The sequence below is a fragment of the Bufo gargarizans genome, chromosome 2 (assembly GCF_014858855.1).
Source record: "Bufo gargarizans isolate SCDJY-AF-19 chromosome 2, ASM1485885v1, whole genome shotgun sequence".
NCBI classification, from domain to species: domain Eukaryota; kingdom Metazoa; phylum Chordata; class Amphibia; order Anura; family Bufonidae; genus Bufo; species Bufo gargarizans.
In genome coordinates, this window is record NC_058081.1 from 470,056,572 (window position 1) to 470,077,924 (window position 21,353).

Consider the following 21,353-nt stretch of genomic DNA (forward strand, 5'->3'; position numbering starts at 1 on the left):
TCCCCAACATGTTTGCCCCATAGTGTACTCATGAGGGCCCAGGAAGATGACAGACTTAGATTTTAGGTCGTCAGTTGTCACTAGGCCTACCAAACTCCAATAAAAAAAATTCTGGACAACTGAAGCAAAAATCATGAACGGTCCAAGCGTTTTACAGACGTGCACCCCGTACAAAATGCCCCTTTTAGGACACCATGCCCCGCACATCCTCATCCTTAATTCCGCATCTTGAGGCCACACACAGGTGCCAGGAAGCTTTTGCAGTACCAGTGATTTTCTGCCTGTTTAACCCCTTCATGAACAAGCCAGTTTTCACCATAGGGACCAAGACACATTTTGCAAATCTGACATGTTTCACTTTATGTGGTAATAACTCTGGAATATTTTTACTTATATAAGCGATTCTCAGATAGTTTTTTCGTGACATATTGTACTTCATGTTAGGCTACATGCACACAAACATTTTTTGTTTCCGTGTCTGTTCCTTTTTTTGCGGATTGGATGCGGACCCATTTATTTCAATGTCCGCATCAGTATGTCCGTTTCTTAGCCCTGCAAAAAAAATAGAACATGTCCTATTCTTGTCCGTTTTAGGCATTGTTACAATGGATCCGCAAAAAAAACAGATGGCATAGGGATGTCATCCATTTTTTTTGCGGACCGCAAAACACATACGGTCATGTGCATGTAGCCTTAGTGGTAAATTTGAGTCAATATGTTTTACCTTTATTTATAAAAAATTCCAAAATTTACAGAAAATTTTGAAAAATTCATAATTTTTGTAATTTGAATGTCCCTGCTTTTAAAGCTTATTGTGATACCTCATAAAGTAGTTGTTACTGTACATTTCCCAGATGTCTACTTAATGTTGGCATCATTTTGTAATTGTCATTGTATTTTTTTAGGACTTTAGAATGCTTAGGCCTCTTTCATACGGGTGTCCCGGATTTGCTCCGGATGCGTTGCGTGGGCATAGCGAGAAACTTGCGCGAGTGCGCACGCAATTTTAGTCAGTTTTGACTGCGATTGCATTGCGTTGTTCAGTTTTTTTCATGCGAGTGCAATGCATTTTGCACGCGCGTGATAAAAAACTGAATGTGGTACCCAGACCCGAACCCGGACTTCTTCACTGAAGTTCGGGTTTGGGTTAGGTGTCCTGTAGATTTTATTATTTCCCCTTATCACATGGTTATAATGGAAAATAATAGCATTATTAATACAGAATGCCTACTAAAATGTGGATTGAGGGGTTACATTTTTTATTTTTTTTACTCATCTCATCCAACGCAGCCGGCAACGCAGCCGGCATCGTCTTCTATCTTCTTCTTTCAGGACCTGCAAAAGGACCTTTGATGACGTAATCGCACTCACCACATGGTGAGCATGGTGACATCAGCACAGGCCCTGCTGAATGAAGATAGATGTGGTACTATTGTGGGGTACATATGATTTTTGTTCGCTCAATATTACGCTTTTTGTGAGGCAAGGTTACAAAAAAATTGATGTTGTGGCACAGTTTTTTTTTTTTTTTTACGGAGTTCTCCAATACCAAATATGTGTATTTTTTTTTTGTTGTTTCAGTTTTACATAATAAAGCATTTTTGAAAACAAAAATAAAGTTTTTATGTCTTCATTTTCTGAAAGCTACATTTCTTTTATTTTTCTGCCGATCGTCTTGTGCAGGGGCTCTTTTTTTGCAGAAAGAGCTGATATTTTTATTAGTACCATTTTTGTGTACATATGATTTTTTGATCATTCAATATGACACTTTTTGGGGGCAAGGTGACCCAAAAATTGCACAGTTTTTATTTTTTATTTTAACAGCGTTCACCTGAGGGGGTAGGCCATGTGATATTTTTATAGATCATGTCATTATGGACGTAGCAACACCTAAGGCTACTTTCACACTTGCGTTCAGAGCAGATCTGTCTGAGACGGATCCGCTCATATAATGCAGACGGTGGCTCCGTTCAGTACGAATCCGTCTGCATTATAATGTTAAAAAATTTCTAAGTGTGAAAGTAGCCTGAACGGATCCGTCCAGACTTTACATTGAAAGTCAATGGGGGACGGATCCGTTTGAAGATTGAGCCACAGTGTGTCATCTTCAAACGGATCCGTCCCCATTGACTTACATTGTAAGTCTGGACGGATCCGCTTGCCTCCGCACGGCCAGGCGGACACCCGAACGCTGCAAGCAACGTTCAGGTGTCCGCCTGCTGAGTGGAGCGGAGGCTGAACGCTGCCAGACTGATGCATTCTGAGCGGATCCGCATCCACTCAGAATGCATTAGGGCAGTACGGATGCGTTCGGGTCCGCTTGTGAGCCCCTTCAAACGGAGCTCACAAGCGGACACCCGAACGCTAGTGTGAATGTAGCCTTATATGTCTATTTTTATATTTTTATTTCAGTTTTATACGATAAAAGAATTTAAAAAAAATCATGTTTTTTGTCACCATTTTCTGAAAGCTATATTTTTTTTCTTTATGCCAATCGTCTTGTATAGGGGCTAATTTTTTTGGCGGAAAGAGACATTTTTATAGGTAGAATTTTGGGGTACATATGATTTTTTTGATCACTCAATATTAAATTTTGTGTGGCAAAGTGACCAAAAATTGGTTGTCTTGGCAGAGTTTTTATTAGATTTTTTTAATGGAATTCACCTTAGTGGTTAGATCATGTGATATTTTTATACAGCAGGTTGTTACGGACGCGGAGATACCTAATATGTCTACTTTTGTATGTATTTCAGTTTTACACAATAAAAGCATTTTTGAAAAAGAAATCATGTTTTAGCATCTCCATTTTCTAAAAGCCATATTTTTTTTATTTCTTGGGTGATTTTCTTACGTAGGGGCTCATTTTTTGCGGGAAGAGATGACGGTTTATTTGGTACTATTTTGGGGTGCATATGATTTTTTGATCGCTTGGTATTACAGTTTTTGTGATAAAAATTGCATTTTTTGCACAGTTTTTTTTATGGTGTTCACCTTTTACGGTGTTCATCTCAGAGGTTAGGTCATGAGATATTTTTATAGAGCTGGTTGTTATGGACGTGGCAATACCTAATATGTCTACTTTTTTAAAATTTATTTCAGTTTTACACTTTAAAAGCATTTTTGAAGGAAAAAAAAATCATGTTTTAGTATCTCCATTTTCTGAAACCCATATATTCTTTTACCTTTTGGGCGATTGTCTTATGTAGGGGCTCATTTTTTGTGGGAAGAGATGACGGCTTGATTAGTACCATTTTGGGGTGTGTATGACTTTTTGATCGCTTGTAATTACACCTTTTGTAATGTAAGGTGAAAACAAATGTCATTTTTTGCATTTTTTTTGGTCCCAGTGTGGAAATTTACCTTTTTCAGGGTTTGATCCCTGTTTTAATTCAGTACAATACATTCTGTATTGTACTCAATTGAACTGTCAGCGTCTTACAGAGTAAGACGCTGACAGGTGCCTAGGAGACCCAGCCTGCAGGCTGGATCTCCTGGGCTTCTGTAGCTGGCAGGCTCCGATGCCTGTGTAAGGCATTGGAGCTGCCATGGCAACCATTGGCCCCCTGTCAGCGCCTTGTCCCTCTGCAAATCCTGCATGTGCCGCTGTCAGCGCTGACCGCGGCATGTGAAAGGGTTAATCTGCCGGCATCACCACATACAGCGATGCCGGTGGATGCAGCAGGGGCCCAGATATCAGTAACAGCCGGGCCTGTGCTGCTGATCGGGCGAGTGCAGCTCCTGCACCCGCCCGATCACATTACATACAGGCACGCGAGGATGTGGCAAGAAGCCGCACTCCCTCACATACATGTACGTGAATATGCATGAAGGGGTTGAGGAGTCTCAGATGTCACCCTTTTTTCAGAAGCCTCCCAGATGTTCTGGGAGAATTAGCAAGTATGGAGCAAGCTGAGTGACAAAGTGATTCTCTCGGCAGTTTTTACTATGCAAAACTGCTGACAGCATTTGGAAGTGGCTGGGGAGAGCAGGACAAACAGACCTTTTGTGGAGCTTTTACTATCAGAAGTAGAGTGAATATAGAACTTTTAACCTGACAGATCCTGCTCCAGCAAGTGCCCAGGATGCACTGAGAAGTCTATAGCAGCCTTCAACTGCAACACTGTTTCTGTTAGGCCGTGCTTCTTCAGCTTCGCCCCCTCCCATTAGAATGGTCTAGATCAGTTAGAAACTGTATAAAAGTGGAGAACTAAGTCCCTAGTTGTCTGCACATAGGGACCAGTGTTTAGTAAGAGAGACTCTGCCAGACTGCAGGAGTGACTAGAAGAAGATGTTGAGATAGGGATACTCTTCCACAGACCCCGGGTCACCAGCCCTTTAACCAGGAAGCCAGGCAGGATGACTGAGCCACAGACCCTGGGTCACCAACCCTTTGGCAAGTGTAACAGCCTTCTTAAAAAAAGAGAGAGAGCTACAGGATTGGACTGGGAACTTAAAGTGGCCCTATGTCAGGGCCGATCCTACACGGGGTGCAGTGGGTGCCCCGCACCCTAGCGCTGTCACCCGAAAGGCGCCGAGCGCAGGGCCGGACTGGCCTGCCGGGATAGCGGGAAATTTCCCGGTGGGCCGGCAAGCCTGAGTGCCGCAAGGCCGCGGCCCTGGTGACAAGTGGGGGCGGCCGGCGGCAGGGCAGAGCAGGAGATGAGCGCCTCCATTGCGGAAGCGCTCATCTCCATAGTCATCTGTATTGCCGTCCTCAGGACAGCAATACAGATGCCTGTGCTGCGGCAGAGGAGGGAGAGGTGTGTCCCCTCCTGTTCCTCTGATAGGCTGCCGGCTTAGTGCTGGCAGCCTATCAGAGCTCAGGCCGGTGCAGGCGGCGCGATGACGTCATCGCGTCGCCTGAGCCGTATAGCGAGGGACACAGACGGAAGAGGCGGCCTGCATCGTATCGCATTGCTGGAGGTAAGTATAAGTGTATTTTTTTTTTTTTTTTTTTATATAGGTACAATACTGGGCTGGCACATGATAAGGGGGGCTACTGGGCTGGCACATAAGGGGGGCTACTGGGCTGGCACATAAGGGGGGACTACTGGGCTGGGCTGGCACATGATAAGGGGGGCTACTGGGCTGGCACATGATAAGGGGGGACTACTGGGCTGGCACATAAGGGGGGACTACTGGGCTGGCACATGATAAGGGGGGCTACTGGCACATGATATGGGGGGCTACTGGCACATGATATGGGGGCACTCTGGCTACTGGCACATGATATGGGGGGGCTCTGGCTACTGGCATATGATATTGGGGGCTCTGGCTACTGGCACATGATGGTGGGGGGGCTCTTATTTCTGGCACATGATTGGGGGCACTCTGGCTACTGGCACATGATATGGGGGGCTCTGGCTACTGACACATGATATGGGGGGGCTCTGGCTACTGACATGATATGGGGGGGCTCTGGCTACTGGCACATGATGGTGGGGGGGGGCTCTTATTACTGGCACATGATTGGGGGCATCTATGGGGGCACATCTTACTGCAGATTATTGGGGGGCACTATAGGGGCATCTACTGAGGCTAAAAAATAAGATATTTTATATGGGGGCTCTGTATAGGGGCATTTTATACTGGGACACATTATGGTGGGTACTATGGGGAAGGGGGGGGCACTATGGGGGTCATCTACGGGGGCACTGAGAAGGGGTATTTTATATTGGCACATTATGGGAACATTAGCTCAACTGGGGGCATTACAAATGTTTTGCATATTATAAGGAGAATTATTACTACTGGGGGGGCATTATGGTGGGCTTTATTACTCCCCCATGGTATGACCCCCTAGTAGCAGCACCAGCCTCTCCCTGCTCTGCTATCCCTCTGCCCTTTCTCCAAATCCTTATTATGAAATCTTTCTCATTAGGTTAAAGCACAACATCAGCTCCGCCGAGCCCCCGGCCAAAGTGTTGAAGTGGCGTCCGAGATCCCCAAGGGCCAAGTCAAGTAACTGTAAGTTTTTATGGGGGTTCTACAAAAGAGCTATCGTGGGGCAAAGTTCATATTCGTGTTTACACACGTGTTTTAAAATGAATGCTTTCTCCTATTATAAACAAGTAAATAATGACGCAATGCTGTGGGGCTGGTGTGCAACTTTTTCCAGGGCTGGTTTTTATCCCCAGTCCGGCCCTGGTTGAGCGAGCCGCCGGGACTTTTTTTTTTTTGACTTTTTTTTTTTTGACTTTTTTTTTTTTTAAGCCGAGCTGCCGATTCGTGGGGCTGAAGTTGGGGGCTGAAGTTATTGCCATAGAAACATTGTAAAGGGGAGGAGTTAGTAAGATAACCACGCCCATGTGGGGGCGCCAGAAATATTTCTGCACCCAGGCGCCTGTGACCCTAGGATCGGCCCTGCCCTATGTTGTAGGTGATTCCAAACTGATAGAAGGCAAGGCAACACAATTAGATGGGGCCAGCAATTCTATATTGTGGCAAAAAATACCGTCCCAGCAGAACCAAGTACCACAGTGCAGCACAAAATAATTATCCAGGAGCACAAAATACCTACCATAAAGCTGTCCATCTGTGGTGGCTAGCCCCAGCTACCACGTTTCTTCCTCCCACTCCAGTTGTCTTGAATTCAGGAGTCATCATGAGGTCACCTGTGGCCACTGGCCAGGTACATAAATTCTTAACACTACCAGTGTTAATTACTCAGGGAGCACCAGATCATTACTTACCTGGCTGGCATCTGTGAGTGGGGCCCAAGCGGACCTCTGGGCATCGGCCCATTGGGATGTTTCCCTGTAAGGTCTATGGCCAGTCTACCCCTACAGGCATTTCAATCATAGGAAAGAGTGAGATGCACACAGCTGGTATTTATATTTTGCAGGTCCACAGTTTGCAGACAGCAAAATGGCAATGGCTGGGTACATGAAGTATTAGGGTACAACCAAATGGTCAGGTTTCTTGATGCAGTTTTGGAATCTAAAACCATGACTGAATTCAGAAATAAGGAAAAGTCATATTTGTCCTTTAATTTTTCTAATTTTTTTATTTTCCACTTCTGGTTTGGCTTTTAAAACTGCAATGGTTGCTTAAAGAGGACCTTTCACAAGAATAAAAAAAAACTATACTAACTATACAGACATGTAGAGCGGTGCCCAGGGATCCCCTGCACTTACTGTTATACCTGGGCGCCGCTCCGTTCTCCTGGTATAGGCTCCGGTATCTTCATATGTTAGGCTCCACCCAGGGCAACCTGCCGGCGTCTCATTCTCCTATGCTGTAGCGCTGGCCAATCGCAGCGCTCAGCTCATAGCCTGAGAGGCTTTTTTTTCTCTCAGGCTATGAGCTGAGCGCTGTGATTGGCCAGCGCTACAGCATGGGAGAATGAGCCGACGGCAGGTTCCCCTGGGTGGAGCCTAATTATGAAGATACCGGAGGCAATAACGGGAGAACGGAGCGGTGCCCAGGTATAACAGTAAGTGCAGGGGGGTCCCTGGGCGCCGCTCTACATGCCTGTATAGTTAGTTTAGATGTTTTATTCTAGTGAAAGGTCCTCTTTAAGGTGTCATTCCCAAAATCCCCTTACAGGTGATTAGTCCCTTGAATATGTTCCAAATCAGGTGAGACTAATTGTATTGGCTCTGTGCTAAGATTCCATCTGCACTGCTCCTTCTCTGGCATGCTAGCTCCATTATTTCTTAACCCCTTCATTGGGCATACTTGTCACTCCCTCAACTGACTCACATTCCGGGACTCTGGTGTGACCCTCCATGCAAGCCACAACCAGGGCATCACTTGTTAGTCTGATGTTATAAGTTGCCCTGTCACACAGCAACTGCAACGACAACTATTTGGCAGGTGACAATCCCTTTTATCAGGTCCTTTTACAGCAGGCTAGAGGGGGAGACAGAGAGGATGGGAGTGATGGTGGTGCTTATGGTTGTAGCTGTACTCACGGTGGCAGTTCTCTCTCCATTAGGCCATGCAATGATAGGAGGGGGCACCCTTTCTTCCCCTGGACTTCTTGGGTCTGTGGTAACTGGTCAGCGGTTGGCGGAGGCAGTAACCAGGCCAGTTTGGTTAAAATAAATGGTTTACCCCTTTACTGAGTATATGCTGGGAGTTACAGTACAAATGTGCACAGCAGGTACTCTTCTTAGGTATTGCAGAGAGTAAAACTTTCCCAAAGGCTGTATATGTGAGGTGGCAATTACCATAACCACACACATGCAGTCACTCTCAATATACTTTCTGCAGTTCCTAGTTGCAGGGTGTAGAACTTCAACCGATGGCCAGTCTGTCTCAGAAGTGTGGCGGTTGCTGGAAGCAATGAACCCCTTTCACATGCTGACATAAGTGTGCATTTACCTTACTATCTTTGTTAGCATGGCCTAAAAATGGTGCTCAACCTTCTGCAAATATGCATGCTTTCTTCCTCTTAGAGGGTAATTCTTAGTGGAGTTGCTTTCTGGCAGTTTTACACTCTCAGGAATTGTGCTTTCCTGGATAAGTCTTCTCCTTAGGGCTAACTTGGCAGAGCACAACAAAGTACTAGCTCTGTTCAGCAACAACTCACTAACCAGAGGGTAGGGCCAGCCCACCTCCCTGCAACTTAAGACTGCCAGTTTTAACTACTTCCTACTGATATACAGTATAACCTTTTGCACAGGTTATCATCACAGTAAACATTTTTAAGTGGTGACCCTGAGTATTAATGATTTAACAGTGAATCACAGTATTAACTCTTTAGCAGTGAACCATTAGATCACTGGACTTTTAACCCAGCTCCACCTCCTAGCAGTATCACTACTTCACCACTAGGACTACCCTTTCACAGAGACCAAAGACTACAGCTAAATTAAAGGTAGGAATCCGCCATCCTGCCATAAGCATTACTTAGCAATTTCCTTGTTATAGGCACAGGCACATTAGAATAAAATACAGTACAATTTCACAAACAGTTTACATTAACCACTTTACCCCATGAGTCCATCCTAGAATAAAGTGCAATGCAGCATGTAACATATCAGCTCAGGTGCAGCCATTGTCCATAACCTGTAAGGACAAAACATAAATAGTCAACAAGTGAATAAATTCAAAGTCATTGTTCACATGAGCAGATCTTGTATGGAGGGTGCATTCACTCCTCTACACACTTCACAGTGAAGCTCTGCGCCCTGGTCAGGATAATAATCTGGCAAAAGACCAGTCCTTGATATAGACAAGAATAGGACATGTTCTATTTTTGTTCTGGTGCCGCAGAAACTTTTGCAGCCCCATTAAAGTGAATAAGTCTGCATCCGAGACGCAAAAATGTGGCACGAGGCCTAAAACTGTATATTCACACTACTCCTGATGGCTCTTCCCAGCCCCTACTTAATGCTGTCAGCAGTTTTGTATAGTCAAAACTGCTTAGAGACTTCCTTTAACCCCTTGGCATCTTAAACAATTTTCCAAGAATCATACCAACATTTTACATTTTCATTCACAAAGCCATATGAGGGCTTGTTTTTTTGTAGGACTAGTTGTATTAATGGCACCATTTAATTTATCATATTAAGCCCTGCCACAGGCAAGTGCTAATAGGAAGACTACCATGTCAGGCCTCCCAGAGTAATCGAGATGGACTCAATAGAAAGCCTATGGGCCCATTTAGTTTTTTTTTCTCATGCAGCAAGAAGAGAGAGCGTGCTATGAGAACGTTTCTCACTCCTGGTTCTAGCGATCGGTGGGGGTCTCAGCACTAAAACCCACATTGATCAAAATCTTGGATATGTCGTTATGACATATTAAAAGTTTGTGGAAGCTCAGTGACCTTTTAAAACAGCAGTCTGTCACCCTAAAAACAGCTAGCGCTGAAGACCAGGGGTTTTATATTCACCTTTTAGTCAGGGGTGCATCTGACTGTTATACTTGTGTGTTTCCAGGATGCACGGCAAGGCATCATGTCTAAATGAGCTCTTAGGGGTGCATCTGACATCAAGAGCAACCACCAGAATTCATCAATTCTCCTGTCATGGAGAAAATACTATAAACCAGACATCTCCAAACTGTGACTACCAAGCTGCTAAAAAACTACAACTCACAGCATGCCCTGACAGATACAGGCTTCCATTGCATGCAAAGAGTTGTAAGTTTGCTAGGGAGTAACAAGTTAGGGGTCACTACTATGAGCCTTGATGATGTTGCAGTTTGTCTCTGTAGATTCATTCATAATACATGTAAAATATCTTCAGGGTTTTTTTTAGGAGACCATAACCCCAGAACAATCCAAGTCCCCAGATGCCACCACTGATGTGATTGCTGGTGTTTTTGGAGCACTTTTCCTTGTCACTTTGATGGGAGCCTCCATATACATGTGTAAGTGATAGTTCTATAGGAGGATAATATGGGGCGCCACATAGAAATGTCATGTCAGAAGATGTTAAGCTTGACGGTGTCAATATAGCAGCCACAATATTAGTAATTTAATCATTAATCTAAATATATATATATATATATATATATATATATATATATATTGGTATATATGCAAAATTTGTGTGTTATTAAAGGGGTTGTATGAGAGTAGAAAAAATGTCTCATTTATTACCATTACCAAACCAGCATTCAACATGTCTATGGGTTGTGTCTGACATTGCAGCTCAAGTCCATTCAACCTAAATGCTCAGCTTGCTACAATGGAGGAGAGAGTGAGGGTACAGGAGTGGCAGCAAAGATGGTGGTAGTGGTACTCCTGGTGGCAGTCCTCACTATGGGGCTCCCTGGGCTGTGCAGTGAAGGGAGGGGTACATCCTTTCTTCCCCTTGGGGCACACTATGGTTTAGGGCTCCTGCCTGGTTGGTGTCAGTGGTTGTTGGGGTGCAAGGCAGGGTTCCCTTGAGGTGCAGTGAAATATAATGCAGTACAATGATGAGACTGGATTGAGGTAAAAACAATGCACTTTTACTGAACAACACAGCAGATGGTACACACAGGCACTTGCAAAAATAGGCACAGTCTTTGCAGGTTGTATTGCTTGTATAAAAGAATAAGCAATGCGGTGTGTAGGAGGATGAGCGCACAGCTGACTCCCAGCTGACACCGCTCCTTCTACACAGCGCTGGCTGCTTAGGTGAATAGTGATGCGGGGAGCGGACGGCTCCCTGCTTCACCATTCCAATCAGCTGTCTCTATGTGCCCTACGGAGTAGTGACCCATAAGATGTTATGTCAACAAGACTGGTTTGTAAAGTGAGCAAACGGAGCAGAATAGGTAATACAACCATATTAGATGTATGTTAGTATGGCCAGGGCATGTTTAATGGAACATAAAAGTTTAATCCCGGAAAATCCATTTAATAAAGTCCCCCCTATAATTATTACAAGTTTAGTGGTAATCCCTATGACTCTAGGAAAGCTGGATTACAAGTTTAGTGGGAGCTCTACTGGCAGCCATATTGGTTGTTAAATAGATTTCCCAGAAATAACAGGCATTGATGAATAGATTATTTATTAAAGGGGTTCTCCAGGAATTAAGAAAATGAAAATACTTAAATATTACTTTATTATAAATATATTCCCAAATACCTTTTATTAGTAATAATAGCTCATTTTGTATATAGAGCAATAATTAGGAGAAACAAAATGGCAGCCATCCTATTAGTACACACAAAACCTGTCCTAATCCCACAGGAGGACAAATTACTTCAGTTACCTCCTCTCTGTACTCTATGTCTCCTCATGATCTCCATTCCTACAGAAATTTAGCTGAAGATTTTATCATCTGTATTCAGGTGACAAGTAGAAGAGGAGGATGAGGCAGCTCTTTAGCTCAGTGTTGTGAAGTAACTTGTCCTCCTGTGTGATTAGGGACAGGTTTTATTTGTACTAATAGGATGGCAGACATTTTATTTCCCCTGATGAGTGCTCCCTAGACAAAACAAACCATTATAACTAATGAAAGGTATTTGGGAATATATTATAATAAAGTAGTATTTAAGTATTTTTAGTAATTTTATTTTCTTAATTCCCGGAGAACCCCGTTAATCTGATAGATGAAGAAGATCATTTATGGAAAATGCTGTTTAATACAATGACTTATCGATATGACTAATATGTTTGCAAATATATATTTTTTCCAGGTAAAACTCGTAGTGGGAAGCAGACAAAAACAGAGAGGTAAATGACTTATCAGGATTATCAGTTTGAATGTGTGTGTGATTTTTTTCCAATTCATATAAAATGCTAAATATAAGGGATTGCACCTAGTATGAAAGTTATCCTCTATACATAGGATAGGAGATAACTAACTGATAAATGGAGGTCCTACCTGTAGGACCCCTACCGATCCCAAGAATAGGGGTCCCATGTTCCTGTCCCGATGGAGCGGCAGGCCAGCAGGCGCCATGCTGCTACATTCATTCTCTAGGGGACTGCCAGAAATGGCCGAGCACTGTTCTTGGCTATCTCCGGCAGTCCCTTAGAGAATGAATGGAACAGTTGGGCGAATATGCTTGACCATTCTTGGGACTGGTAGGAGTCCCATTGGTTAGACACCCACGGATCAGTTAGGTATCCTCTATTCTGTGAATGGGGGATAACTTTCATACTTGGCACAACCCCTTTAAGTAACTTCCTGATTATAAATTTCCTACCATGTTGAGTGTACAGCTCCTCTGCATACCTATGTGTCTCCATGGCTGCAGACTACAAATAAACCCTGTGTAGCTTGGTTGTTTATTATGAAAACTACCGTCTATCTGCCCCACACTTCTTTCTATCCTCCATTTTGGCCTTGTTCACACATTCAGGTTTCTTTTAGGATTCAGAAGCTGGTTCTGCACTTAAATTCTGACATAATCCATTTTGACACTAATGGTAATGCTAGTGAAAAGGGTATTTAATACCTCATTTACATGCACTGGAAAAATCTGCGCAAAGTAATGAATGGGCTACAGATTTAAAAATCCACACCATTTTCATTATTGTTGTAAATTCTGCCAGAAAAAAAAACAGATTAGCGCCACTAAATTATAATAGAGCTAATCTGTATGTGGCTGGACTGGCCAATCCAGGGCAGAAATAGGGAAAATACAGATCTGTCCTGTACGGGCATACACTTCGGGTCCATTCACACGTCCGTTGTTTCTTTCCTGATCTGTTCCGTTTTTTGCAGAACAGATCTGGACCAGATCTGTACCCATTAATTTTCAATGGGTCCTGAAAAAAAATCTGACATTGTGCTGTCCGATTTTTTTCAGGACCCATTGAAAATGAATGGGTCCAGATCTGGTCCAGATCTGTTCTGCAAAAAACGGAACAGATCAGGAAAGAAACAACGGACGTGTGAATGGACTGTTAGAAGGCGATGAAGGACTGCTTTATTGTTGGTTCATAATCCATAACCATGGAGAAACAAAGGTAAGCTTCGGAGCTGTAGACAAAAATGGTAGGTAGATTGTAATGATATGGCAATATTGCTGCGTTTCTTATTGCAGATGCATTGGAGCAATAAAGTAAAAAATGGCTGCAGTGGTTTAAAGTAGATCTCCACCTTATCATCATTTTTTCTTAACATATCTCTATTTTGAAAACAATTTTATAACAGTTTTTTTTTTTAAAGTAACACAATCAGCTACAACATAAACCCTGCTCATGGGATTCATCTTAACTCATTAATGACCCGGCCTGAAATGACCAGCAAAAAGATTTTTGTTTTTTCCTCTCTTCATTTCAGCAGTCATAACTTTTTTAAATTTTATAACAACACATCTATCTGAGGCCTTTTTAATGTGGGAGAAATGTTATTACCGTACTTGTCGCCCTATAAGTTGTACTTTTTTCCCCCAATGTGGGTGGAAAATGTCAGTACGTCTTATGGGGCGAATACTAATAAGCTCTTCCATTATGGCGGCATTCATTAGTACAGGAGGACTGGGGAGCAGTGAATGTAGCGCTTTCTGTGTGAGCTCTGTACTCACTGCTTCCTGACCGCACATTGTGCTGTGACCTGTGCACAGCATTAGTACGTTGAGCACTCTGTGACCTCATGTTGTGCGACGTTGGGCCACAGCACAGAGCAGCAGCAAGACCAGGCAGAGTGCTGGATCTCAGGAGCAGCGGCCACGTCTGTTGCAGCAGAGGTAAGTTGATTTATTTATTTTTGTCTGTTCTGATTAACATGGGGCTCTGATCTGAGATCTGATTGGGGCCATATTTATATTGGGGGTCTGATCTGAGGTCTAAATGGTGGTCTTTTTTTACATTGTGAGTCTGATCTGAGGTCTTATTCACATTGGGGGTCTGATCTGAGGTCTGATTGGGTGTCTTATAAACATTGGGGCTCTAAGCTGAGGTCTGATTAACATTGGGGGTCCAATTAGTGGTCTGATCTGAAGTCTAATGAAAAATATTTTTTCTTATTTTCCTCCTCTGAAACCTAGTTGCGTCTTATTGGCAGGTGAGTCTCATACAGTATTTTTGCCGTAGTTTAGGGATAAATCTAAATTACGTTGTAATATATTTTGCTGCAGACATATAAGGAAAAAAACGTATGGGGATGGCAACCTTAATAGGGAAATGTATTAGGCCCCACCAACGGCAAGGTCCACCAGGCATACTGTCAGTGTGACTGGTATAATATATAAAAATATGGAGTATTTTAATGCATTATATCAGCAATCAAGACATCAGAAGTTCAAGTCCCCTGGTGGGACTAAAATGTTTCCAAAACCAGGAGGTATAGCATAATAAGAAGAGGGCTGTCAAAAGCTGGGCACAACTTCTGGGTAGTGAAATGGCATATCTGTTTTCATTTGCAATTTTCAGCTATTAATTTCTGCAAAATATTTGTGTGGTCAAAATGCTCATTCCACCACTTTTGTCAGCCGATACTGTATAAATCACCAAGCTAGACTTCAAATGCACATGGCACTCTCCCTTCTGAATCCTGCGATATTCTACCACATACCTAGATAAATTCCTTGAGGGATAAATCCCTAGATAAATTCCTTGGGTTTTTTAGGGGTATTTCTTACTAACATCTATAAGATGCTCCTGGCATGCTAGGGCCAGTTATGGGATATTTCCATATACTGCAGAATCAGGGTAAGGCTACATACACACGACCGTGCCGTTTTTTGCGGTCAGCAAACCGCGCATCCGCAAAAAACGGAAGCTGCCCGTGTGCCTTCCGCACACTAAACGGGCGGCCCATTGTAGTAATAGGACATGCTATATTTTTTTTGTGGGGCCACGGAACGGTCGTGTACATGAGACCTAATAAATATTTTTGGTAAATTTGGAATAAAAAACCCCCCACAAACTTAAGACATAATGATCCAAAATGTACCACTAACATGATATAATATGTCACAAAAAGCAATCTCAGAAATACTTGGATAGGCAAAATCATTCCAAAGATCTTGGAAATAAAGAGACATATCTCAAATTTGGAAATTGAAGCTGTCAGAAAGGGTTAAGGGGTGTCACTAGAAATGACTGGGCCTGTAGCAGATTTTCGAACTGCCCCCCCCCCCCCCCCCCCCCCTTACATTAACAACTATGGTACTTCCCCGCAACCCTCTCCTCTAGTGGATTTACTTTTTATTAGAACCTTTTTGGGGTATATACGGTATATGATTTTTTGGATCACTTCTTTGTTCATTTTTTTTTGAGGGACAAGATAACCAAAAAAATCTAATTGCTCATTTGTATGCATTCAGCATTAACTGCACATGATAAATATTATAATATTTTAATAGTTGGGACATTTTTGGACACAGTGATACCTATTATGTTTATTTTTTATTAAAAGTAAAAAAATTGTGAAATCAAGATCACCCGTATCAATCCTGTAGATCGGTGCACGGAACAGACCCAAGCAAGTCCTGATGAATATCCATGTGTAGAAAGAAAAGGATCCAGCACCAATGGTTTGGTGCTGGATCCTTTTCTTAATTTTTTATTGTCTTATTGGAGAGAGGAACATTATTATTATTTTTTTTCTGAGTCTTTTTAAAGACTTTATACATTTTTTTTAATGTAATGCTTAGTCCCCTAGGGACCTGTACATGTGATCTTCTGATTGCTTATACTATAGACTGCAATAGTATACTATTGCAGTCTATGGGAGTTATACTTACAGCCTGTCTAGCCATGGCATGACTTAAGGGGCAGTTTACTTAGACAGGCCTGGGAGCCTCCACAAGGCCCCAGGCTGTCATAGCAACTGATCAGAGCCCTGTGATTTCACCACGTGGACTTTGATCTGAGGACAGCGGAAGCCTGCTTCACCCTTTCTAACCTCCTAGATGCCGCAGTTGTTATTGAACGCAGCATGTCAGGGGTTAAATGACCCCACATATGCAGTGATAGCACCCCAAAGCTCTGCAGCACTTTGGTAGGCAGGATTTATGAGCCTATACACAGTCCAGTAGACCTCCCCTCCTGTCCTACTCCACTCCTTAACTTACACCGATCTACAAAACAAGCCAGTGATTGCAACACACTTATAAAAAAAATTCAGTCCTCCTCAGACTCAGGGGACCCAAACCCCTAGTCTGTACTCAGCCTGCAGTGAATCACTTGTCTCCACAGGAGGACTGAGTGTTGCCGCTCCAGCTTCCAGTGGGAAACTGTTTTCTGCACAGGGGTAGCAATAGGTAAAGAACATCATACAGCTGGCCAATGACAATACATTCTTTACCAGTGCTCAAAGTCCTCACTGGCCATGACATGTGTTAGTTACTATGACTAAATACGTACTCATGTGCAGGTAGCAGGAATACCATTTTTGGGTATTAAGACATATATACCCCTGATAAAAGATGCTTAGGAGGGCTGAAACATAAGGGGAGATTTATCAAACTGGTGTAAAGTAGAACTGATTTAGTTGCCCATAGCAACCAATCAGATTCCACCTTTCATTTTCCAAAATGAAAGGTGGAATCTGATTGGTATGCTTTGGGCAACTAAGCCAGTTCTACTTTACATCAGTTTGATAAATGACCCCAATAACTGCTTTACTGGCACATTATTAAGGATACTAATATGCCGTTGCAGCTACTGGTTTGATATTGTTTTCACTGTGGGACATTTTGTAACTGACACTTTTACATGGGTGTATAATGGTAATTTTATACGGCATGAGCATGAGCTTTATTATAGCTACTGCTAAATGACATGGGTGGTTGCTATTTTGTGGCTGGCACTAGTTTGTAGTGTCTATAATAAATCCCATGCCATATAGTATTATCTGCCAGTTCCAGTTTTTGCTGTCCTCACTTCCTCCTAAGTGCCACTAGGTCTAGGCTTCCTCCGTACTTCTTTCTTTCTGTCCTGTCTGTTCTTCTACGTACCTCACTCATGCTCCTAAAGTTTAAAGGGGTATTCCCATCACAGACCATAGACAATGGGGGCATATAGCTAGGATATGCCTCCATTGTCTGATAGGTGCAAGTACCACCTCTGGGACCCGCACCTACATCGAGAACGGATCCCTGAAAGTTGTGGAGGGTGCACTGCACATGCGCAGCCGCCTTCCATTCATTTCTATGGTTCACTATAAAATAGCGCTTGTCCTCCAGCCACCAATCTCCCCGCTCCGTTCTCAGCCTATCAGACAATGGGGGGCATAAACTAGCGGTTCACAGTATCCCCAATAGAGGGCACTACAAATTAACACCTTGTCATTGTATTTATGCAACTGTTAACTTATATTGCAGTTGATGTTATGTGCCTGATTTCCAGAGGGTGGTCTGGCAAAGTCCTAGAGACAAGAATGGAATTCCATTCTTTTTCCCCCTTTGAGCAGAAGTAGGCTGACCTGCTTCCCATCAGGGGATTGTGTTTTTCCGGAAACTGTAGGTAGCTAAAGTTGGGACAAGACATGACGCAGCGAGGGGATGTGTTTTCCCCCTCTCCTGCTGCAGGAGCCCGGGAAGCATCTCCTAGAGCACCACACTCCTTGTTTTGACTGAACTATAGACTTTATTTACATGAGAGGGAAAACAGGCAAGAGACATCCTACTCATTGAACACATGCCAGACTTAAGCCAGATAGGAACCAAGAGAAGGATTTGGACCAACTGCCACCACCTTGCATCCTGCTGGCAGGGCAGGCGCAACCATATAGGCGAACGCCGGGCGCCGGCCTGCTGGGGGCGCCATGGTGGGCTCTTGAGCCGCCCCCAGCGCCGTTACAGGGGGGCCAGGAGGTGGAGGTCCTTCTTAAATATGGCAGAGCAGGCATCTGCGTACCCTGATGGCAGGTGCCTGCTCTGCCAGTAAATTACCGGAGGAGAGGAGGCGGGCGGCAAGGGAGGCTGTTCTAGCAGCTCCCCACTCCTCCCTCGTGCGCCCTCTGTGATGCCAGAATATGACCTCATTCCGGCCCCGGCATACTAAACGGCGTGCTGGAGGACTGAGGAGCTGCACCACACTTGACCCCAGGGAGGTGAGTGTTTAAGTGTTTGACTGAGTGAGTGTCTGCCTGTGTATTTATGTCAGTGAGTGAGTGTATGTATGTCTGTCTTTCTGTCAGTAAATGTATGTGTGTCTGTCATTGAGTGTCTGTGTGTGTATGTCAGTGAGTGTGGATGTCTGTCGGTTTAGTGTCTGTGTGTTTGTCAGTGAGTATATGTGTGTGTTTGTCTGTCAGTGAGTGAGTGTCTGTCAGTGAGTTTCTGTGTGTGTGTGTGTTTCAGTGGGTAGGTGTCTGTCTGTCAGTGAGTGTCTGACATGAGGGGGCGGCAAAATGGATCTTTGTCTAGGGCGACAAAAATCATTGCACCGGCCCTGCCAGCTGGTACCAAGTGGAGTGAATTCCAACCATGTAAAAAGTGTCTGTGAAGGTTCTCATTTATCCAGGTCATGGTATATCTGTAAAGAATAAATCAAGGCAACTGGACTTACTGTAGATTTCTTGAAAACGTTTCACTCGTTCTTCCAACGAGCTTTCTCAATTCTGAGTGACTGTACAACAATTCTCTGGGAATAAATATGTAACTGAATCAACATCTGGTAATTATACCCAGCATGGGCTCAGAGGTCATTATACCCAGCATGGGGTCAAAGGTGTTGATTCCATTATCCTAATTGGAGTCAGTAGGTAATAATGACCTCCCAGAAAAATGTGTCAAGACAGCATTGTATGTGGCAGACAATAGATAGAAGAGCCAAAACCTCTGGTCAAGATTCAGCCGTGTACTTACATCTAAAAGAAACAGGTCACACCTTTGAAGACAGTCAAGTACGTGTTTTGGATAAGGAGGCCGATTGGTACAAACGAGGTGTGAAGGAGGCCATCTACGTAAAAATGGAGAAGCCAAGCTTGAATAGAGGCGCCGGGGTTAGACATCTATTGTCTGCCACATACAATGCAGTCTTGACACCTTTTTCTGGGAAGTATTTATCACCTACTGACTCCAATTAGGATAATGGAATCAACACCTTTGACCCCATGCTGGGTATAATTCCCAGATGTTGATTCAGTTACATATTTATTCCCAGAGAATTCTTGTACAGTCACTCAGAATTGAGAAAGCTTGTTGGAAGAACGAGTAAAAGGTTTTTAACAAATCTACAGTAAGTCCAGTTGCCTTGATTTATTCTTTACAGATACAACCAAGTAAAGGAACATGTTTGTATTATCAAGTGCATTCAGTAAACTACGTTCAAGTTTCCCAGTCTTACTTGAACTCAATTATTGCAGTGAACAACCCCCAGGGAGCGACGGCCTGAGGTAGGTCCACCGTGACACAAGTACACCACACTAGGCCATATTATACCACTTGCAGACCTCAACATGAATACACTGGGACTCCCCAGGGTGCACGTTGCACTTCTTCTTTGCCTCAGATCCAGAGATGCTAGAGGGGCAATGCCAACTTGAATTCTTTCTCTTCGCTCACCAGCCACTGGCAGGTGCAGTCAGCTGGAGGGGATGGCAGGCCTGATACACTTACAGTTCTTGGCCTTGGCTGCAGCAGGAGAATGTCAGAATATCAGGAAGAGGGGGCTCATCTGGTGGCACAGATGAGTCCCCTTGCTGCATATATGGGCAAGAGCTCTAGATGGACCCAATGTTCAGCACCGCTCTGGCCTGCAATCTACTCCAGATGAAGCACAATAAAGAATTTGGCCTAGTGCACACAGTTAGTGATTTGGCCACTGATTTCCATCAGTTATTGTGAGCCAAAACCAGGAGTGGAGGCTACACAAAGATAAGGTATAATGGAAAGATTTGCACCTTTTCTGTGTTTTTGACCTGCACAATCACTCAAGAAAATCACTGACCAAAACACTAAAGTGTGAACTAGGCACAGCGGCAACCCAGGTGGCCCAATCAGAATCGGCACATCAGAAATCTATGTAATGCTGGGGGCCTGTTGTAAATTAATCCTGCCATGCCTGGCTGCTGTCCAGTCCTAGATCCCGTGCTGCTATGGGCCCCATAGTTATACCCCAAGGGGTTACACACTGAGATCAATAGTAATCCAGTATGCACTAAGCTCCCTCTAGTGGTGGTTGCCAGCAGCACTAATTATATCATGTTATTCTCAGTATATGTAGGAAATCTGGAGCTCTGTCTAATTAAAACAGAATTCACCTTTTTAATGTGTATCCATTATCTGTTGACACTCAGCATTGACAGTATATTTTTTACATCACACATCAATCATTTTTGCTTCCCATGCTGTTGCTGTAATGGGCAGAGTTTCTGAGTCACCCAGTATGTCTTGGAGTCTCCCAAAACAGGAGAGATCGCCTGGAGCAAGTAAGTATCCCACAAAGACCTAGTGGTGGTTAACAGTAACCAAAATTGTACTAATTTAGGGTGCTCTATACTGACAAAAATAAAGCCGGGCACCTATAAATATATATTATCCTGCCACGGGAGTCTGGGTTGCAACACAGCCTTGGGTACAATGTGGTGTATGTAGCTACAGGAGGCGCACAGGTAGCAGTTGCACCCAGACGTCTAGTGCCAGAGAAGGAATGTAAATGACACATGGTGTAGATGGGATATCCTGTTTCAGACTTATTGAGGTTATGCCTCTGATTGAGCCCCGTTAGCTCTCTGTAGAACATTAATTCTAAATAATCTATTTTTATGCCTTTTTACAGCACAATGTCCGTGATAAACATGGAGGCTCTGGCAGAAACAGGCAATGATGCCATGGAGAATATCTATACATGATTAAACCACGTGTATGCTGGGAAACGATAAACCTGCATTCATGAATCTATCGGATCAAGAGTATTGTGTATTTATTGTATATACAATGTGGACCATATAACATGTACTGGCTGGGGCTATGGGTTCCAACAATATTCCTCATGATCAGTTTTAGTCCTGGTGGCACCCTACACTCAGGAATGGATCTAGTTGGGTGGCAGCAGAAAAACATT

General features: G+C 43.6%; 1 protein-coding gene across 1 annotated transcript in view; it reads left to right on the plus strand.

Moving 5' to 3' along the window:
• LOC122926053 (hepatitis A virus cellular receptor 2 homolog) overlaps nt 1–21,195 on the plus strand; it is a 39,346-nt gene extending 18,151 nt beyond the window's left edge. Inside the window, exons 5-7 of the mRNA XM_044277437.1 lie at nt 10,209–10,320; nt 12,083–12,119; nt 21,069–21,195. Of these exons, the coding sequence (XP_044133372.1) occupies nt 10,209–10,320; nt 12,083–12,119; nt 21,069–21,141 (222 nt within the window). The 3' untranslated portion in view covers nt 21,142–21,195. The remainder of the gene's footprint in view (nt 1–10,208; nt 10,321–12,082; nt 12,120–21,068) is intronic.
• The last annotated feature ends 158 nt before the right edge of the window (nt 21,196–21,353 follow it).